Raw genomic sequence first — 22,204 nt, forward strand, 5'->3', positions numbered from 1 at the left:
GAAAAACCATTCAGGATCATAATCATATATACAAGATTAATTTAAATAAAGCAAAATTATACCATCCTTTCTGAGCTCTTGGCTGCACTCCAGTATTAAAAAGCAAGCACTGAGTAGGAAGCTCCTTGCTCCAGCTGTACACAGAGAAAACTACTCTGCCACTTACCATTCCACCCCAAAGAGCACACTGGTGGCAAATGCATTTCTTACATGTCCAACAAAACACACTGAGCTTTTCGTGATGATTCTCACACCTATGGAGAGGGAGGAAGTAAAGAAAAGAGTTTGCAAAACACACACAAACATGTCTTTTGCAAGACTGTTTCTCAATCATTCTTAAAATTTAGTGTCACTAATGAGAATGAGTTCATTTTCACTTTCACTAATGAGTTCATTTTCACTTGCCATTATCAGGCTCTGGAATCAGACTAGCTTAGTCACATTTCTGATTCACTAAATTAGAAATGGAATTACTTTAAGGTTAGTGTATGATGAATTCTTCACTGAATTTGGGCATGTTCACAACCAAATGCTGGTAATCGCTCATCTCTTCTGCACACCGCTTTTAATAATAATAATATTATTAAATTATACACAGTGTGGCCAGTGTCTATCAGGAATTACTTGTGCTCCCTGCACCCACCCACATCATGGCCATATAGGGCGAAATATAGAGGCAAAACAGACCTCTTAACATTATCCCCATAGCCTCTTTCTTTATATTTTTCACTCATCCTCTGTCCTCTAAATTGGAACTTGTTACTTTTGTGCTTGTCCTACCGGCACTCCCCCATTGCTATAGTAAAATATTTGTTAATAGAATGGAGCAAAGAAATTACCGTATTTTTTGCCCTATAGGACGCACTTTTTCCCCTCCAAAAATGAAGGGGAAATGTGTGTGCATCCTATGGGGCGAATGCAGGCTTTCGCTGAAGCCTGGAGAGCGAGAGGCGTCAGTGCGCACCGACCCCTCTCGCTCTCCAGGCTTCAGGAAGCTATCCGCAAGCCTTGCGAGCCCGGCGGGAGAGCCCGCTGGGCTCGCAAGACTTGTGGGCAGCAGCCTGCAGCACGGGGCACGCTCTGGAGGTCGCCCTGTGCTTCGCGCAGATGTCTGCAAGCCTTGCGAGCCCGGCAGGAGTTGCCACGGGCTCGCAAGGTTTGCGGATAGCAGCCTGTTCTGGGGGCTGGGGTCGGGGGAAGCTCGGCCCCCGCCCCAGCCCCGCGGCTGGAGGGGGGAAATAATTTTTTTTTTAATTTCCCCCCCAAAAAACGAGGTGCGCCCTATTGGGCGAAAAATGCGGTACTAAAATTCTTTGGGGGAAAAGATACATTCTGAGAAAGGCAACCTGAACACCTTGAGAGTTTTCCTATGTTCTTCATGCCATTCAAGAACCCCAAGATACAATTTAATGAAATGAAAAGGTTGGTTACATCAGAGTCAGTGTAGACCTTGGACCTGGTTACACTTGGAAAGAACAGCAAGGTGCTTAAAAAAAAATAAACCTAAAAAATGAGGGGAGAAAGCAGGGTTCTGATGACCACAAAATTTGGCTGCCCAGGCCAGCCAAAGCTGTGGACCCTTAATTTAGACTGCTGTTAAATAGTTGCACTGTAAGAAGAGATCTAAACTCTCTGGCATCTTACTTAACACAATTGTCAATCCAGCCCTTGACACGATGGCAACAAATTTTACATAGACAGAATACTTTATTTCCCAATTCTGAGCAGAATTAAACCAGTCTTAGGGCAAGGCACATCAAAACTCACTGTCTAATCCCACTTACTTGTCCTTTTCATTTTCTTCATGCTTGTTCAAATTGCACAGCTGAAGCGTGTCAAGCTGCTGGGTGACCTCCTCAGCCCAACGACAGTTGACAAGTTCTCGCAGCTGGAGTGGGGCCCTGCAAGTAATTAGTTTTCCCAAGTAAGATTGCAAGGAATTTAGTTTAGCAATTAGGAACCAATTCCTACTCTCTAGGAAAGTAAGAAAACAGGGAAAGACTGGCTGCTGAATCAAACCAAAACCCCATTGAGTGCCGCATTCTGTACTTAGAGAGGCCAAACAGATGCCTATGGGAAGCCCCCAAGGCCAGCCTGAGTGCAACAGCCCTCTCCCCAATTGCATTCAGAGGTATACTGCCTCCAACACTGAAGGAAGAACACAACCATCATAGCTAATAGCCACTGATAGCCTTATCCTCCATGAATATTCAAGCAAACATTATTATTATGAGGCTGGAATGTATGCAGTTAAAGGTAAAAAGGTAAAGGGACCCCTGACCATTAGGTCCAGTTGTGACCGACTCTGGGGTTGTGGCGCTCATCTCGCTTTATTGGCCGAGGGAGCCGGCGTACAGCTTCCGGGTCATGTGGCCAGCATGACTAAGCCGCTTCTGGCGAACCAGAGCAGCGCACGGAAACGCCCTTTACCTTCCCGCCAGAGCAGTACCTATTTATCTACTTGCACTTTGACGTGCTTTCGAACTGCTAGGTTGGCAGGAGCAGGGACTGAGCAACGGGAGCTCACCCCGTCGCAGGGATCTGAACCGCCGACCTTCTGATCGGCAAGTCCTAGGCTCTGTGGTTTAACCCACAGCACCTCCTGTGTCCCACAGTTAAAGGTAAATCACTAAAATAGATACGAATTAATTTTCAACATTTTCCCCAGCCTTTGAGACATTGAGTGGGTTGACTGAACACAGCTGAGAGTTTGAAGGGGAGGGACCATTAGTGAGGCCCTGACTGAGGGAGGAAACTGGAATTTGCCTTCTGACCTCACACAGTTTCATATGAAATAAATTCATGAAGAACTGCAAAATGTTTTAATGCTCCTTCAGGAAGCCTTGCAAATAATTTAATCCTCCTTGGAAATCCTGGAACCTAAAACCAAAAAAAATCTTCATGAGCAGTCAGGCTCTACACCAGCCATCTTCAACTTGGTTACCTCCAGATGTTGTAGACTACAACTGCCATCAGTCCCTGCCAGAATGGCCAGGTGCATCTAGACAATGAAGGATGCTCTACATAGGCATGCTAAAAAGGTGCTTGGCCACAGAACCAAAAGAGAGATGCAACAGCAAGGTGGGAGAATCTCTCACACAATTTTTGAAAACTCTTCTTTTCCGCAATTGTAGGACAAGTTTTTACCATACCCTGATTTGGTAATGCCACTATGGGTCAAATAACATTGCTTCATAGGTCAAATCAGGCCTACAGGCTACCTGCCATTCATCTTCACCTTAAGTAAACAATGCAGCAAAAATAAGTGCCCCCAACTAAAACAAAATAGAGCTTTAGAAGTAAGCTTACCGACAATGAGGGCACTGGGCTCTTTGTTCTGTCAGCCAGCGCTGTCAAAACAATGATAGACATATCATAAGAGACTGGAGAATTTCAGAAGTGTTAGAAGATAAGATGCCACAGATCTCTCCAGATTTGGACTTACTTCTCAGAAGCAAGTTATCATTCAGGGGCTGTATCCAATGCCCTCTGTGCAGGAACTGAATAGACTTCTATGCATACAAGGGGTCTTCACCTTCCTACAGCCCTCTGTGCACCGTAAAAATTTGCTCCAGAGGGTTGGGGGACACTCTGAAACAGGTTTGGAGGTGTGATGGAGGGAGGAAAAGGCAGCAAAGCCTGCTGCACAAGCAGAATTCCACTCATACAAAATTGGATTTTTGGAACACTCCTAGAACACTTTTTCACACACATAAAGACACGAGCTGAGGAAATCTGAGAGATAACTTACTGAGTCTGGGAATGGTTAACTTGAGGAAGTTATCCACCAGCAACACCCAGCTGGCAACCTTCACTGGCCTCTGAAAAGCCTCTCCAGGGATCGCACTTGTTCAGAAGAGCCCCAAACTCTCCAGAGAGACTTTTCAGGGGTGCAGGAGATTGCAGGGGGGAAGGAAGAGATTATAAACTTTCCCTCCATCAATATTCTTAAGTTAACTTATGTAAGGGTCCTAGCCACTGGGACATTTAGAAAGCATATATAATAGGCATCAAACTATAAATGCCAGAATACATAATACACACACTAACAAGACTACCCTTCCGGAAATCTTCAAACTTCATGTTTAGGAAACTCTAGGGTTCCCCAAAAGATCATTGGGGATTTCTCTATTAACAATTGTATGTCCTTTTCCCACAACACACAGCTCCATGGAGTGTTAGATATAGCCTGGCCAGTGCTGCATATTACCTGAGTGTAACATTCCTGAAAATATGCTCCACTACCTTCTGCAGTGCAAAGACGTTCCATGCCTAACAAAAATTACCTCCAAATAACTGGCCAGAAATGCCTCACAACTGTTAGTTACCCCTCACCACCTCTTTGGTGGTCTGGTAACATAGTAAAAACGTAATGCTAGCAATTTTAGTTGACTTATCTGAAAAGTCTGAGAGCTAGTAACTTGCTGGTGTCTTTGAAAGTATGTGTTATACACGTAGTTTTCAGATTCATCAAGTGGTTTAGAGCAATTCTACCTACCCTTCAGTTGCTACAGCAGTGACGTAAGAAAATGCAGTGTTTGTGGTAAGGAGGAAAAAATCTCCAACAAAAATGTATAAATTAGCAAAGTTTTTTTCTTTCAATTGCAGCAGCATTTCACACGTTCACATACAAAAGCTGAAAGGGGAAAGGGTCAAACAACATGGGAGATGTAAAAGAAGTTGCTGGGGTGGGGGTGTTGAACTAGATTACCACTATGGTCCAAAATGGGTAGATAACCACTGTGGACTGACGACCTAACATTTTCTCTGCATGGAGTTTCAAAGTCTTTTCCCTTCCCTGAATCAGTTATAGTAGGTAAAAAAAGATAGCTGCCAGTCTTTTCCCCCACTGCCACTACTAGCAGTTGGGGAGAGCAGGTTTTTAAAACATGGAAATGGCGCAGAGAGAAAACAACTGCTCTCACCCAGAGCCACCACCAAACCCAGCCCCTCCACGCTGCTTTGAAGTATTTTTTAAATAAGCCAATCACAAATCTCCCACATAATATATAGTTTGACCCAAAGTTCACAGCTCACCCGAATGCAACTGAAGCAACACAGCTTGGAGCAGTGTGGACATAGGCGTGCATCACGCAACTTTTCCATACAAATGAAACATCGGAACACTTCAGCAATGCTCTGCAAAGAAAAAAATAAAGTACTTCAGTCATGGACAAGACAAATGTCTATGTGTCAATCATGTATGTTAGCCATGTACACCCACTCAGTTCTTACAGACTCAAGGAACTGTGGAACTCTTAATACACACATTTAGACATCTTCTAAAAAATCATTTTAAATAAGACCAAGCCAAAACAGTTTTAAAAAAACAACAACCATAGAAAGCTCTTCCAGAGCAATTAGGCCATCTTGGTTTTGTAGTTCTGTGCCACTATACAATAATCAAAGGGCAAAAGATGAACAGCTAGCTTATTACTCATTCAAATGAAAGGTGAACCCAAGAAAGAGGCCTACTACATCCACAAGGAGCACAGCACCTAGTCAAAAGGCAACCAGTGCAGCACCCCAAGACAGTATTTATTAACTTCATTTTATTAAACGTATTTGCATGCTGCTTTTCAGGGAAATTCAGATTGGCTTATAAAACAAACAAATGCAACAAAGAAGTGGTGTTCCAACAACAAAAATAAGCCAACAATATGATATATCAACAGAGAAGGCTAGGAATCGCCATGTAGAACTTGGTCGGGGGGCAACTTTGATGTAAGGACTTCCAGGACATTCCCCCACCCACTCAGAGGAGAAGAAAAAAGAATGGTGGTCGTGCCCAGTTAGGAAGTTGCTTTGGGGTCCAACCAAAAGGGACCCCTCCCAAAGAAGAGCAGCAACACCCTCAAGAAACATACATGTGATGGAAGTTGCAAAAGAAAGGCTCAAGCGTCCTAATATTATGCCACCCCTACACACCAACTTCGTAACAACCACCAACTCCCAGCAAAGCAACCTTGTGAAAGCCGAAGCCTTTGGAAGGGTGCTTAGAATTATCTGAAATAAATTAATTCACTTGCCTGTGAGGAAATGGGGCGGGGACTCAGAAATATTGATTCCAAAGTAGCCCCACCAACACACTTTAGGAAGGCAAGGCGAAGAAGAGGAGACCAAGGGAAGGACCCAGGAGTCCTAGCCCCCATATTAACCTCTTAACTCCTGTCCTGACCCCCCCCAAAAAAACCCTCCAGTGACCAAGAGCAGGAAGGAAATGCCAGGAATCCTGGTTCCAATTTAACACATACATAGAGCAAGAAGATATGGGGATGGAAACCAAGGAAGGGACTCAGGCCTCCTGTCCCAGGCCCTGCCCTCTGAACTAATAATAATAATAATTTTATTATTTATAGCCCGCCCATCTGGCTGGGCTTCTGCAGCCACTTCGGGCGGCTTCCTCTACTACTATTCCCTCCACAAACCCATGATAGCAAAGAACCCAGGAGTCCTGGCTGCAAAATTACACTCACAGATATACATATACACACGCACCCCTTAGGAGAGGAGACCCAAGGAAGGGACCCAGGAGTCCTGCCCCCACCCCGCCTAGTATTGCTGCCCCTTTCACTACTGTGTGATAAGAGAAGAACCCAGGAGTCCTGGCTGCAAAACAACACACACACACACACACACACTCCAGGAAGGGACCCAGGAGTCCTGCCCAGCCTAGCATTCATCCCTCCCAACCCGAGCGGGGAGGAGGACCCAGGAGTCCTGGCTCCAATAAGCCCACCGACCCACTTTCTGAAGGAGATGCGAGAGGGTGGGACCACCACGTCGGAGAGGGCGAGGGGATTTTTAAGGCCCCTCCATCCCCTCAGCAGGTGAATCCTCCGCCTGTTTATTTCATTTTTTTACCTCAACACTTTGCTCGTCCATGACTCAAACAGCGTCTCTCCCTCAAGCGAGCGGAGGGGTGGGAGGGAAAGGAAGCGAGAGGGAGCTCCGGCGCCGTCACCTGAGGGAAAAGAAAAATATTATATTATATGTATGAATGTATGTATGTATTAATAAAACACATTGCAATGTGGAGGGAGGGGGTCGCCGGTTTTTGGGCACCTCACGCCGCAACCGCCCGGTGACCAGCCATTTTCCTCTCGGGCGAAATAGGAGGGGCGAAGCCGGGGGGGCAAGTGGCGGTGGTGGGAGAATAAATAACAGGAATAACAAGGCAAATAACACGGGAGTCGTTAACGGCGCCTCCTCCTCCTCCCGCCTTGCGGCTGAAGGCGGAGAGCCGACGAGGCTCCTTCTGCCTCACTGCGCATGCGCCGCCATGCTCCCCTCAGAAAGGCCGAAGCGCCCGCATTACAACCGGCGGAGCAGAGCGAGCCAGGCAGCCTGCAACCGCGCATGCGTCTATCTCTTCCCCGCCCTCCAAGGGAAATTGCTTGGGCTCGCCGGTGCTTTTCTCTCTCCCTTGGGCGAGAGGGAGGGAGTGCCCCGCGGCACATGCGCAGTACGGGCTGTTTGGCTCTGGAGGCTGCCGCATTCAGCGGAGGGGGATGAGCGCGGGTTTGTTTGGATGGCGGAAAAATAAGGCGCAGCCTTATAAATCCCTCCAGGGTGAACTGGGGAGAGGATTTTGGCTGAAACGCTGGAGAACTGCTGCCAGTCAGTGTAGGCAGTACTGAGCTAGATCATGGATCAGTGATCTGACTTCCTGTGTTTCCAAATAAGCTCAGCAGAGGTAGGCTAGCGTAGCATGCATAGCTAAAGCTTACACTGCCACTTTTATTTTTTTTGGGGGGGGGGAAATAACTCCAAAAATCTCGCCATTTTCATCCACCAAAATGAAAGTTTGTGAGCAAGATTTTGAGTATGCCAGAACTCTTTATTTTTATTAGGGTTGCATGGGTGTGGCCAAGTGGGGCAGAGGAAGGCAGCTGCACCCCTCTAAATTCAAGTAAATCGATAACTGAGGTTCTGCCCCCCCCCAACATAAATCCTGGCTACACCCATGCAAGCTATTTATTTATAAAAATATTTATAGACCACCATATCATAAAGTATCGGCAGTGTACAATATTAAATCTTAAAGTAGTTTGTAAACATATAAAAATATCATCATCAAGGTGTCTGGCTAACCAAAAATAAAAATTAAATAGCTACAAAGGCCCACCTACTATTATAAATGCCTGAAGGTCAAAAGCTTGAGGCCAGTCTTAACACTGGGGACTGAAAAAAATGGCAATTAAGCCAGGGATGAGGCACCTGTGGCTCTCCAGATCTTGGACTTGAACTCCCATCAGCCCCAGAGGTCAGGAATGATGGGAATTGTAGTCCAAAACATGGAGGACACCAAGTTGGGGAAGGTTTCATTGGATCCAAGCAAAGCTGGTGCTAAGAGTTCAGCTCCTTGGCCAGCTAGTGCGACAGTAAGTAATAGAGCAGCTTATGTTCTGTAAACCTATTAGAATGTATATCCTGTTTGTAGTAGTGGTTAGACCAGTGCTTCCCAAACTTGGGTCTCCAGCTGTTTTTGGACTACAGCTCCCATCATCCCTAGCTAGCAGGACCGGTGGTCAGGGATGATGGGAATTGTAGTCCAAAAACAGCTGGAGACCCAAGTCTGGGAAACCCTGGGTTATATTATTGGACTAGGACCTAGGAGGCCAGGGGTCAAATCCCCAGTTTGCCATTAAGCTCAGGGTGTGTGACCCTGGGCCAGTCACCACCAACTCTTGGCCTAACCAAGGGTTGTTGTAGTGATTAAATGAGGCACGGAAAAATCATGTATTCCACCTTGAGCTCCTTAGGAGGAAAGGTGGGATGTAAATACAATTAAAAATAATATACACACAAGTCTTAGTTTCTGGTATTTATGCTACTTTTTTTTAAAAAAAGTCACTTGCTATAACCTTAACAGCCACACATTTTAATCTGTTTCCCCCCTGCATTCATTACAGCAAAACTCTGATCGCCAAGTCTGTACTGTATTTGTGATCGACGTTGCTCCGGTTTTCCTGTCTAAGAATGCTGACACAGTTTACATAACCCTGTACATGTAGTTTAGCAGCTCCACTGCCAACCGCTTCGCTGGGCACCACTCAATGAAGGGGTTAGCACACTGCGGCTTGCAGTTTATGCCACAAAGAAACTGCTTATACAGCGAGGGGGAAACAGGCCAGCTGAACAAGCAGATTCTGCTTATTATCCTATTATTTCCTCAGAGAGAACCTATTTCCCCAACACATTAGGAGTCCTAATACTTACTCAGCTGTACATTACTTTTAAATTAAGTGGGACTTCACTTCTGTGCCAGAATGAATAGGACTAAACTGCACGTAATTTATGGGGAAGGGGCCCCAGCTCAGTAGCAGCATATCCGCTTTGCATGCAGAATGTCGCAGGTTCAATTGGTAGCACATCCAGGTAGGGCTGGGAATGTCCCCTGCCTGAAACCCTGGGAGCCGTTACCAGTCAGTGTAGACCAGGGTTTCCCAAATTTGGGTCTCCAGTTGTTAGCTAGCAGGACCTGTGGTCAGAGATGATGGGAGCTGGAGACCCAAGTCTACGAAACAATAGACAGTACTGAGCTGTATACACCAATGGTCCACCTCAGTATAAAAACAGCTTTCTATGTTCACTCCTAACCATATTTACCTGGAGGTTTATTGTCAGCCTTCCTCTGGACAAGTATAAAGAGCTGTTAGCCAGCATATAGGATTGAGGTTTCTTCTTAAACAGGTTACGATCTACCAGGGATGGGAACTCCAGATGCTGAACTCCAACTCCCATCGTCCGCAGTCAGCATGGCCAGTGGCCAGGGGTGATGTGAGGTTGGTTTAAGGTTTTTGAACACATATTTCAGATATATAGGATTAGACTGTACACAGTTGAACCCCAAATTGTGCCAATAAATGTCGTCATGAACAAAAATGAAACCCAGAAGAAACAACTGGATTAGTAACCAGTCAGCATAACTCAATCATATTACTAAATAAGACTATTCCCGTAAGAGCTCTCAGCCTCCCTTTATAAAACATGAACCTTGACAGACAGTATTCCAATAAGTAATCTTAGGATGATATGGTACCTTCCAAGAAATTCAAATCCAAGTGGAACTTTGGTTCGTAGGCACCTAGGCAACATTTTAGCTTATTGCATCCTTGAGCCTTATCAAGGCAAGGCCATATCCATGTGGACAATGCTTTTGTCTTGGGATGTTTGAAGCTTGGTTGTCCAGAGCTACAAGAGGCTCCCAGCAACAAGAGTTTGACCAAGTTGACAGCAAGAAAGTGAGCTGCCTCTTGGCTCTTGTAAGTGAAAGGAACTTTCCAAAGGTCGCTCACCATTTCTGGCTGAGACACAACTGGTTGATCACTAGGTCCACTCAGGAAAATCTGGTGCCATTTCTTAATGCCAGCCTACTCGCTTGCCCTTCATGCCCCACCTGTGCTGCCACTGCTAGGCTTAACAATTTTTATGAATTGAATTGCTTTGCCATTTGTTGCTCTACAGAGAAAGTCATTCAGGCATATTTAAGCCAGACTTTCCCCAAACTGTAGGCCTCTCAAAATCATTCAAACTTCCAGGATATGGAACAAGCCATTTAATTTTTTTTCTTACATTATAAACATGCCTACAGGTTTACCCTCTAGGGCACAACCATTCAAAGTTAAGCTTATTTCAACAAGCAAGATTTAAGCTTTTACACTGAAATTGACAGGATTGAAAAGTACTTACTTTGACTGACTAGAGCAGGCATCCCCAACCTTCGGCCCTCCAGATGTTTTGGACTACAATTCCCATCATCCCTGACACTGGTCCTGTTAGCTAGGGATCATGGGAGTTGTAGGCCAAAACATCTGGAGGGCCGCAGGTTGGGGATGTCTGGGCTAGAGTCAATGCCCAGGAGGAAAAAGAGGTAACCTAACAATGTGTGTGTGCGCGCGCTTGCGCTTTCTTGGAGTCACATCTGAAACACAAGTATAATATTCTCTGCTCCCACAATAACTGCTACTCAAGAATTTTAGACACACACACACACACACACACACACAGAGAGAGAGAGAGAGAGAGAGAGAGAGAAGTCACTCCAGGTTTACTAACTGAAGATTCACACAGCTATTAAGATTTGGCTTATTCTATCCACAAATCAGATTAGCCAAAGGCACAATAGTTCTGGAGTTAACTGAAGGTGAAAGACACACTAGGAAAAAAAAGTGAATAAACCACAAGATTTAAAAAGGAAGCCAACTCTTTGTGTTGTCGTACATTTATCTTTATTGTTTCTATGTATTTTTTTAAAAAAAACACAATAAAACTTTAAGCACAATGTATCAATTTGGCTACTGTTTCAAAGGTACAGCTATGGCTTTGAATCAGGCTTCCTCAAATTTGGCCCTCCAGATGTTTTTGGCCTACAACTCCCATGATCCCTAGCTAGCAGGACCAGTGGTCAGGGATGATGGGAACTGTAGACTCAAACAAAACATCTGGAGGGCCGAGTCTGAGGAAGCCTGGCTTTGAATATACAAGTAGATCCACATTAAGGAGAAAAGTACTGTACAATGTATCAAAAACAGCTTCCATTCATTGTATAGTGTAAGCAGCAGACTGAATTAACCCAGAGCAAGACTAGCCAACAGGATGCCTGCCAGATGTTATAGGACTCCAACTCCCAGCAGCCAGCATGGCCAATGGTGAGGGATGATTGGAGTTATAGTCCAGTAGCATCCGGAGGACCACAAGCTCTGGTTGAAAGCACCTTTGGAACATTACAATATCAACCCCATCACAACACCAACAACATCACCACCACAAAATGTTCAAGTCATTGTTCATCTGACAACAATTTAGGAAGTATGTACAGGAAACTTGGGTACCAATATTAAAAAGAAAACACAAGCAATCTAGACATTTAAAGTGTAGCCTCAGTTTTCAACTTCCAACTCTGATGAGTGCAAGCTATTTTTGGAATTTTTGTCTGGGATCAGTGGGTTTCATGCTCTTTGGGACAATTCTGTAGAAAAGAAGAACAGCATTTTTAAAAAGACAAATCATATTCTGTCCTCAAAGGGGAAGAGAGAGAAAAGGAACTACTTTTCATTTGTAAGACATTGCTCTAAACTACAGAAGTCAAGAATCACAGGCTGCCATATTTTGCTCCAATATTTCTTATCAATTGTGTTAACTTTTGCAGAAGTATCACATATCACCGCCTATCTGAATTCACACACCCATGCCCACTAGACAAGAGCAAGATTAAACTGGTGCTCACACACAGGAGGACTGCCACTACAGATAATAAAGATGCAGATGGAACTTTCAATGCCTCAGTACTTCAGGAATGATTGTGGAAGTCTTATTCCACCCAAACAAGAGCCCAAAATATGTTTTGTAGTTAGGTTTCAAAGCATATCTGTGAAAATATTGAAAGGGAGCAGAAAGTGTGAGCCCATTCTTTAGTGCTTCTCAAATTTGAGCAAGTGGTCAAGTAACGATTTCTACAGGCAAAAAGGTGGGAGAGGAGATATTGCCTTGTTTCTATTATTACTTGTTAAATTGTGGAGTAGGAGAGGAACATAAGCCACTTTTCCGCCACCGTGGCGTGTTTTTATTTATTTATTTGCTGCTGGATGAATCAGGGTCTCCTGGGCAGCGCAGCAGCAGAAGACGTAGCAGCAGCAAAAAAACAAAGACGTGACTTTTGCTGCTGCGCTACTGGGTAAATCAGCTGTTTGGCAGGGTAGAGTGATAGCAAAAGATGTGCCTTTTGCTGCCGTGCTACCCTGGAGACCAGACCCTCTGAATCACCTGGCCAGGCATGTGGAGATGCTGGGTGCCAAAAGTGGCACCTGGACATCGCCATCAAGTCGCAAAAGGCCAGTTGCAAGTTGCAAAATGCAACTGGCACCCGCTAATTTCGAACCCTGTCTGGGGCTACTCAGCAAAAACACAGAGAAGATCCCCAGGGTTCAGAATTACCTGTTTTTCTGGGGCATCTGTTACTTGAAGAGTCTGGTACATTAAGTGCTGCATTGCAAGTTCTTCTTCTTCAGATAGAGGTGAGATCTGGGAAAGAAAGAAAGAGGAACATCTTAAGCAGGGCTGTTTACATTCTGCAATAAAATAAATATTGTCCTCAAGAACCTCATCAAATCTTGCCTCTAACCCAGACCCTCTGTAATGCTTTGTAATTTCTTTTGTTAAAGGTCATTTGTTCACATTCCTAGCCATATTTTAGACCATCAAACAAGATTGGCAGAGGGTTCCAACTTCCAATCATATATGAAGGAAACAAATATATATGTGCCATGGCAGGCCTTATGCTAATAGCTTCTATGTCAACTTCAGGTGTTCCTCACTTGTGAAATTCATTGGTTGCCTTTGCCAGGTCTTTGAGAAGTTATGCTGGGTGGTTTTTAAAACCCCCAGTTTGTAGAGATTTAAAATCTGTAGCTTTTAGTAATTTAGCAATATGAAGGATATTCCAAGGCTGGGGCAACCCAGCCAGATGGGCAGGGTATAAATACTAAAATTACTACTACTACTATTATGCAGGGCAAGTCAACCTGTTGCCCTCCAGAAGTCATGGGGACTCAAACTACCATCATCCACAGCACAGCTAAGGGCCAGGGAGAATGGGAATTGTGGTCCAATGCATAAGCTACCCCTGTCTCAGGATACGTCTCACGAAGAGTGATAGAATATGGGCTCTGCCCCCTAGCCAACACTTTGCAACAGGCTCCACAGCCCCCAACCCTCTGACTCCAGCCAGTGGATCCCAGGAATGTAGCATAATAGATCCTACAACTCTGAAATCTTCCAGATCTTGTTCTAAGATATGCCGTGGGACTGATCCTGGTGCTCACATAGCTTGTGATGGGAAATGCCAAGGCCCAACTGAGTCAAACTGAGACCCAGAATATGCTCAGATGAGCCTTGCTGGATCAGGCCAGTGGTCCATTTAGTCCAGGATCCTGTTCTCACAGCGGCCAACCAGATGCCCCAGTGGGAAGCTCAAAAGCAGGAACTGAATACCAGCAGGTGTACATTTCAGACCTGCAGATGCACACTTCAAGCAACTTGTGTTCTTTCCTGAAGTGCCTATATGCTGATGGAGGAAAGTCCAATGCTCTCTGTCTCTCCCTATATCTATATGTGTGCACACACACCTCCCTCAAGCCAGGCAACTCAAGAGCGCTACCTCCATTCCAGTGTGCTGCTGTATTTCCTGAACCAGCTTCATTGTTTTGGCCAGAGTAGCACGGATCGACCGCATGGACTCCCGTCGCTCGGTAGAAATCCTTTCTAGCTGCTCACACAACATTTTGTAGCGAGACTTCACCAGTGACAGCTGCTGTATGACAACCAGAGGATTCTCCTGTTGCCAAAGCAAGGAAGATGCACACAGTTGGAGGAGAAGCAGAAACGGGGGGGGGGGGAGAGAAAGGACCCTCAAAACACAGCACAAATGGGAAGCCTACCCAATCAGATTCAGCTAACTGGAGGGTTAAAAGTCACAGCCACACCATACACTTAAAGAATCATGGGAACCATAGTTTCTACCCACAGAGCTACCATTCAAAGCACCCTTAAACAAAAGTCTCTGGGATTCTTTGGGGAAAGCCATGTGCTGGAAGCATATGGTGTGGATGTGACCAGAGAACTTGCACAGTGCAGCACAGACATGGTGATGTTTTTCAGGCAATTTACCTTGGCAAGTATGCGAGTCAGTATACCAATGGTTGCTAAAATTAAATTAATTAGAGCGCCAGATTCAAACATCTGTGATTTCCCAACCACCACCCATAAATTTCAGCAAATTAAAGCATGTACATCCCTATGAGCATCACTGCATAATATTTAAGCCATGTTTAATTCCACTGTCCACCACCACAAATTCAAATGCTTGTGGTGGTTCGGGACAAAAAATTAACACGGGATACTTTTTTAAAAAGCTGTGTTTACTGAATTAGATTACTCTCTGGGGCAGTGGCAACCAACATGGTGCCCCCAGGGATGTTGTGGGACCGCATCACCCATCATTCCTGGCCATTAGCCAAGATGGCTGTGGGTTGATGGGAATTTCAGTCCAATGGCATCTGGAGAGCACCAAGTCAATTAAACGTGCTCTAGGACACCGGAAAATTTTCTGATGCAAATTTCCCTATGTAAATCTGGCTAATTTGCATATAGAAAATGAATTCAAGATTTTTTCAGAAAACTCACACCACTACTTTCAGCACAATCCTAGATAGGGCTACTCAGAAGTAACCCCACGTGGTTCAGTGGGGCTTACTCCCAGGTAAGTGGACATAGGAGTGCAGCCTTAAGCAAAGTTATTATTATTATTTTTCATTTCATTTCTATAGCTTTATAAGGGGGGGGCAACTCAAAGTGGTTTACAACCTACATTAAAAGATTCAGTACCTCTTTAGACAGTCCGTCAGCATGCCCTTTCACCATTTCAAACTCCAACATTGCCTGAATGTAATCCAGGTCGGATTCGGCCTTCTGGAACTAAAACACCCAAATGGTCAATCACAATTCTGTTATATAAATTGGAAACAAAACACCCCTACTGTTGCAGTACACACATTAGTGCAGGAGATGTGAAGAGAAGATAGAGAAAGGTGCACTAGGGCTGGGTGATGTCAGCTTTTCAACTTCACAATGTATCACTAGCCACAAATTGCGATCTGACGATACATCCTGATGTTGAAACCTGGCCGAGGGATGCCCTCTGCTCCCAGCGCTCAGCAGCAGCAGTATCAGGCAGCCTTGGCACCGCTCACCATTCCACAATGTGTGGGGTGCAATCCATGCTTTGTGGAGCAGGGCTGTCTGATGTTGTCAAGCACTGGGTCTGGCAGGAGCATCAGGCAGCATCTGCAGCCAGGCAGAGCCTCGTGCATTTGTCTGCCTTTCCCTTCGCCCCAGCAGGCAGGCAGGCTGCCCCTTCCTCCCAACGCCACCCCCACCCCCTGCACCAAGGCGGTGGTGGATGGAGCAATTGCACAAAACATTTCACCAGTCAAACAAGCACACTGCCAATAGCGCTACACTGGATACAACACATAGGCTCCGATAGTTCCTGTTTTGTGTTTTCAAAACTTTGACAGCAGAGGCACATTTCCCCGCACCCTGAATTGAAATTGGAGGTTGAGTTCGCTCTTTTCTCTGAAAAAGGTTTACTTTAATTGTGTTCAAGAACTGGTCCACCGCCCAGGAAAGAGTCTCTGCCCTTGGGTTTCTTCACAAGTCACATTCTGGACTTCCTACATTGCAAAGAGTCACCTTCAAAGGCAGGTAGTTCTCCTTCATCCAACCATTTCCATCTCTATGTCAGAAGGGAACAAATGGCACCTATGACACCTTCCCCTCGATCCAGCACAGGGCCACCTTCCCTGGCACAAAAAATACAAGGCCAGGTACTGTAAGCCAGCTTGAGCTTGGCTTAACTGTGAAAAGGCAGCATGCAAATGATGGGATGGAATAATGGACCGACTCAACAGAAGATCATTTTCAATGTTCTTAGCTGCCCTGAAGGTATACAAAGAGGCAAGTTTTTATTATCACATTTCTACCCCACCTTTCCTCCAAGGAGCTCAAGGTGGCATACATGGTTCTCTTCTTTCCCACTCCACCCCCCTCACAACAACCCTGTGAGGTAGAGTAGGTTGAGAGACTGTACTGCCCCAAGGTCACCCAGTGTTTCATGGCTGAGCAGGGATATAAATGCTGATGCCCTGGGCCACCACACTGACTCTTTCTTTTTTGAGAAGGAGTTTGAGAGAACAAAGTGTGATCATTTCATTCCTTGGGCCAAAAGGAGTTCTCATACAAACCACATGCATGGGATAATATACAATGGTATCTTGGTTCTCGAATTTAATCCATTTCCGACTCCCAAAATGGTTTGAAAACCAAGGCACAGCTTCCAATTGGCTACAGGAGCTTCCTGCACTCAAGCAGAAGCTGCGTCGGACATTTGGCTTCCGAAAAACGTTCGCAAACTGAAACACTTCCAGGTTTGTGGCATTTGGGAGCCAATTTGTTTGGGAGCCAAGCCGTTCAACTACCAAGGTACCACTGTACTAGAATGGGCTCTGTACACAAAGGGAGATCTGCTTATGGGCTGCCAAATCTGGGTTATGTAGTCTCTCTCCCACATAATTACCCTACAAAACTCATCCTCTTGATAGCTCCTCTTGCCAGGCATTTGATAAACAAGGCTGATGAAGAGATAACCAAGCTTACAATGTTACCATTCCCCTCTATTCATGATTACTGAGCCACCAGGGAACTGAGTAAGACAGTGGGATGACAGGGGCATTACTTAATTAACGGTAATCAGTTCCTTAAAGGAGCTATTAAAGACTTATGGGAATCGCAGCTGCACACCCAGTTCAGAGAAACAGCCCAAGGAATGTCTTCAGAGGAAAAACATCGCTTTGGGAAGGGACTTTATTATTTGCCAAATTTAGCCATCCAGATCCTGGAAATGTTACCTTGCCATACAGATTGGCCTCCATATTAAAAGTTGGGGCTAGCTAGTAATTAAAGGCTTCCTACTTAGAGACCAACAGGTGCCTACGTATTTTAACATGCTAAAAGAAAAAAGAATTAAACCAAAAGAACAAACCTCCCTGCAGGACAGAAGGCTGGAGGAGGGATGTCTAACAGACAAAGACCTGTGCTTCCTGACTTTGGACACAAGAGGGCAGCACACCATGCATTCACCCTCAAAGGAGACCATGCAGTTATAGGGCATCAGATCCCTTGGAAAAGCCATCTCCACTGGGGTCCCCCTCCACTGCCCTCAGCTGTCACCTGGAAGCAGCCCACTCCAGCAGGCTGCCTTAATGGAGGCGATGGGAAGCAGAAGCCCCATTCCCAGGCAGCTCTGCTGCAAAACTAGCCCCACCAGGCACCTCCTGCCCTTGCTGGCCATTGCGAGAACTACAATTTAACTTGAGGAAATCATGCCCGACTTTGCCTCCCCCACCCCCATTCCAGAGGGTCTTTTTTTATTGCAATCACAAGAGCCCAAAATACAAAGCACATGCAACAGTTTGTAAAAGACCACAAAAAGAGACAGGCTGTTGGATCGGACCTGTGGGCCATCCAGCATTCTGTTCTCGTGGTGGCCAACCAGAGGCCCTAAGTGGTAATCCTGAAAACAGGACCAGAGTGCAAACAGCACTGTCTCTGCTTGTGATTCCCAGCAACTGGTACTCAGAGGCATATTGCCACTGACAGTGAACATAGCCATCCTGGCTAGTAGCCAGTGATAGCTTTATCTTCCATGAACTTGTCTAATCCTCTTTTAAAGCCCTCCAAGTCAGTGGCCATCACAACTTCTTATAGAAGTGAATTCCTATTGTAAAGAAGTACTTGGCTTTCTGTTTTCCTGCCACCTATCCAATTAGGGATTGCAGGCAAGGAACTCACAATGTTAAAGCTTGGATATGCCTGATGCCCAAAAGGTTGCATCTGAAAATTGTAAGCATGCCCTGTTACGTACCCAGATTTCCATATTTCAATTCCATTGAAAGGAATTACATGGTCATGCTGGGAGCTGCTCTATCAGAAAACTAGCAGACCATTCCAAATTTCCAGCAAGCTGCACATAATAAGAGAAAAGAAGCCTCTTTGCAGCAGCAAAATAAATAAAACTAGTGCCATTTCTCAGTGATCACAAGCTTGTTGTATCATGCAACAGGCAGCCTGACCTCACAAAGTGATACCTAGTTACCAGGGCTGTCAACAAATTAACGAGGAAAAATGACAGGGTATTAAAAAAATAAATAAATCTTTAAATAAAATGTGCATCTTGCCAGCAGCTCCAGTACCTTTGAGATGCTGAAAGCCGTGCAAGAAAACTGGCAATTTAACAAGCAAAAGCAGTTTCAACTATCAAAAGGTGCCACTCCTAATTAAAAGGAAATTAAAGGCCATCCAATATTCTTCTACATCTCCTATTACGGCAACATGCCAGAATCAATATAGACTTTTTTAAAACTCTCAAAGATAGTTGTGCCCTTAACCCACACCTCCATCAATTACCCAAAGAGTCAGTTTTAAGGAGGTACAGTAATAGGAACACAGGAAGCTTCCTTATACCGTCAGAGTGTTGATCCATCTGGCTCAGTATTGTCTACACTGACTGGCAGCACCTCTCAAGGACTTCAGTCAGGACTTTCTCCCACCCCTACCTAGGGGTGGCAGGGATTGAACCTGGGACCTTCTGCATGCAAAGCAGATGCTCTACTAGTGAACTGTGTCTCCTTCCCTATCAAGTGACTGGCAAAACACACCGGACTAAAACAAATCCCACCAACCCATCGTAACCAAGGTGTGAATAAGCAGAGTTTATGGTTACTGGAAAACATCCCATTTTGGTGGTGGTTGAACATTCCTCCATTCCCTTTTCAAAGCAGCCCTCCAGCAAATCCACTTGCTGGCCGGAGCCTTTGTTCACTAAGTCTCCGGCTAATGTTTGCAGGCCTGCTGTATAGTCATAAAAGCAAACACAAAATCTTTCCAGCCCCCTCTGCACGATTCACTTACGTAGGCTTTGGAGAAACAGAGAGAAGCCACAAGGCCACTGCTGAGGGTCCAGCCAACAAGTGCTTTGACAATACTATTGCACTGCTCATCGGGAAGTACAGTAGTGCAATGAAGTCAGAGCCCTTGTCAGCAGCAAGGTGCTTTGGAGAGATGTTCTGCACGAGACACATTGCAAGAAGCCTTCAGAACAATAATAGGCTACTGGACTTTGAATTTATAAATGAACTTCACAATAAGAAAAAGGTAAACAGCTTCTCCTCCTTTTAAAAAGGGCTGGGGAAGCCTCCAAACTAAATCATAACTCTCGACACACACATAACTCTTTCCAGCAGGCTGTTTGCAACTCATCCACAGTCCATGTTTGATCTCACCTCATTTTGAGTGGTCTAGATCAAGGAAGAAAGAATCTGGCTCTTTTCTGACTGGGTGCTGATGCACCATTGAAGAACTGCAGTGGAAAGCTAGTAACTGCATAAGACTGTTATTTATGTACATGTTATATAGCTGGGTGCACATATCAGTACACCAATTTTAAAATTCCCGCTATAAAAAGGAGTCCCCTGCCCCTGCTTCAGACAGACACACAGACATACAAAAGATTGCATACTTCCCTTCAAGTTGTCACTTTAGCTGACTGAGCATCGCTGGCCAATGCCCTTTTAACATTGCACTGCTTTTTGTGCACGTTCACTAGTAGTACAACATAAAAAGGGCAGTGGACAGACACCTCTCGCCATCCACAAGGAAGCAGAATCGAACAGGTTCAGAAGGGCGTTCTTTGATTCCAAAAGAAAGGCTAGATCCTGAAAATGTAAGCGGCTTGCAAAAAAGAAAAGAAAAGCTTACAAAACATTTCAGCAACAAGAACTGACTCTGTGAAATGCACCATCACCTTTGGTTTAAAAAAGAAAAAAAAGCAAGCAAGATATTTGGGGGGGGTGTCTGTTTCTCCTTGGGAACAAAAGGTACTTTCAGTATTTTCATTTAAATATGTGTGTGTGCGTACATCCACACAAATGCATCTTTAGAGGAGGATGGTGTTCTTGTCAGATTCCACCTCCAAGAAATATGCCAACTACCAAAGAAAGGAACAAGCCAGCTGACCTCCTTCAATCCTTGAGTCAGGATCATGGGTCTGAAGTCTCACTGTCCCCTCCCTCAAATCCACCAGAAATGGAGTCGATTCTTTGAATCACTCTCTGGAAGAGGACAGTGATACAGTCTCATACTCCAGATCTGGGAGTGCCATCTGAGAAATTTTGAAAGATGAGTCTGAATTGTTACCATGTATTGCACCTGTATTTCACACGTTGTTTGTTCTCTTTAAAACCCTTGGCAGGGAAGACAAGATACACAATTGGAGGGCTTTCTCCCAACAGCGTGCAAGTTAAGCTGGAGTGTGCTACATTTCTTGCAGCTTCCTCCTAAAGGCTGGATTTCTGACCACTGTCAGGCCCCTTGCTTGGAGGACTGACTCAAAGCAAGCTGTAGACTCTGTCAGATCAGCTGCCATTCCTGGGATGAAGAAAATTGCACACCTACAGGTCAAATATTACTTGAGCCCAAACATTATATATTAATAATATAAAATAGAAACCAAAGTTCAAGCTCACCTAGATGGTGCGATATCATACAAATTCTGCTTAAATAAATAACTACTGCTTTGCATGTTTATTATTGGCAACCGCTACACCCCACAGTTGGTGGATCTATGTACATGGGTGGCAGTTTATAAAGAAATAAAGTCATATATTGGTAATATAAAAGCGAAACCCAGGTTCAAGTGGACATAGGTAATGTCATGTGAATTATTGGTTCAAACGGACATAAAAATTATTTTGGTAATTAGAGTTGTTGCTTAGTAGTGGCACCAGCCTGAACTCTTATTTTCTCTCCCATGGAAGGGGGACATGGACCCTTCTACACAGCCTTATCTTGTTCCACCTTCTCTCTAAGAAAAAGGACCTTTGATGAATGATGGGTGGGGAAATGGACCAATCCGACGGGCCACGCCCCCTCGAAGCTCTGGTCACGCCCCGTAAATAGCAGGCTTTTCAGAGAATGGGTTAGGCCGGAGGGCCACGCCCACACAGACGAGCCACGCCCCCAACAGCGAGCCTCCAAAGAGAAATGGACCAAAACCAGCACGCCCCTTTTTGTCCTCCCCTCAGAAGATAGTGGATTCGCCCAACGGAATCTTCTCCGAAGCCTCTCCGCGGTGTGTGGTTGGGTCCAAAACGGCGGGGGGGGGATGGGAATATGCCCTCACATTTCCCCCTTCCTCAACTGTTCCTTCCCCCTCCCGGTTTTTTTCCCTTTCTTTCTCCCATTCGTTGGTCCCGCATTCTCAACGGTCGGCCCCTTCCCTCAAGAAAACCGCAGCCGGATTCGTCGCGACGGCAGCCCCGGGACTCACCATGGTCTCGAGCGTAGTAACCGCCGTCTCCATGTTGAATAGTTGACATTCCTCAGGCGGTGGCATTCCACCCCTCTCCCCTCCCTTTCGTTATAAGAGGAAGGGACGGCGCTTCTGATTGGGCAGCTGTCACCACGTCCTCTTTTTCATTGGCTCCTCTCAAAGACAACCTCGCGCCTATTGGAGAACAAAGCGTAAAGCCCCGCGGCATGAGACAGCGGCTCCTATTGGACAGGCTCGAGACTGTGGCGGCTCTGA

At 45.3% G+C, this 22,204-nt stretch overlaps 2 protein-coding genes across 6 annotated transcripts in view; both read right to left on the reverse strand.

Annotated features, from left to right (window-relative positions):
- Positions 1–7,301, reverse strand: part of TRIM37 (tripartite motif containing 37) — a 39,202-nt gene extending 31,901 nt beyond the window's left edge. For 2 of the 3 annotated variants that reach the window (XR_008327752.1, XM_053366880.1), the window contains exons 1-6: positions 7,066–7,300; positions 6,865–6,964; positions 5,038–5,139; positions 3,310–3,350; positions 1,785–1,901; positions 167–254 (exon numbers count right to left, since the gene is read on the reverse strand). Coding sequence is in view for 2 of the 3 variants with exons in the window: in XM_053366880.1 (XP_053222855.1) it covers positions 167–254; positions 1,785–1,901; positions 3,310–3,350; positions 5,038–5,139; positions 6,865–6,885 (369 nt within the window). In the remaining variant the exon portion in view is untranslated. Of the gene's footprint in view, positions 1–166; positions 255–1,784; positions 1,902–3,309; positions 3,351–5,037; positions 5,140–6,864; positions 6,965–7,065 lie in introns of all 3 variants that reach the window. The other variant, XM_053366881.1, reaches the window with a different exon arrangement.
- A 3,916-nt stretch (positions 7,302–11,217) lies between these two features.
- SKA2 (spindle and kinetochore associated complex subunit 2) lies at positions 11,218–22,070 on the reverse strand. 3 transcript variants are annotated; one of them, XM_053366887.1, is made up of 5 exons: positions 21,947–22,070; positions 15,388–15,477; positions 14,162–14,338; positions 12,940–13,026; positions 11,218–11,974 (listed from the first exon to the last, which is right to left on the reverse strand). In XM_053366887.1, the coding sequence occupies exons 1-5, from the start codon at positions 22,010–22,012 to the stop codon at positions 11,945–11,947; spliced, it is 450 nt and encodes a 149-aa protein (XP_053222862.1). In that variant the 5' UTR covers positions 22,013–22,070; the 3' UTR covers positions 11,218–11,944. The 3 variants fall into 3 exon arrangements, with proteins under 3 accessions (XP_053222862.1, XP_053222864.1, XP_053222863.1); XM_053366889.1 differs by lacking the exon at positions 21,947–22,070 and adding an exon at positions 18,485–18,583; XM_053366888.1 differs by lacking the exon at positions 21,947–22,070 and adding an exon at positions 16,255–16,500.
- Between the last annotated feature and the right edge of the window lie 134 nt (positions 22,071–22,204).

Source organism: Podarcis raffonei, chromosome 15 (genome assembly GCF_027172205.1).
Source record: "Podarcis raffonei isolate rPodRaf1 chromosome 15, rPodRaf1.pri, whole genome shotgun sequence".
NCBI classification, from domain to species: domain Eukaryota; kingdom Metazoa; phylum Chordata; class Lepidosauria; order Squamata; family Lacertidae; genus Podarcis; species Podarcis raffonei.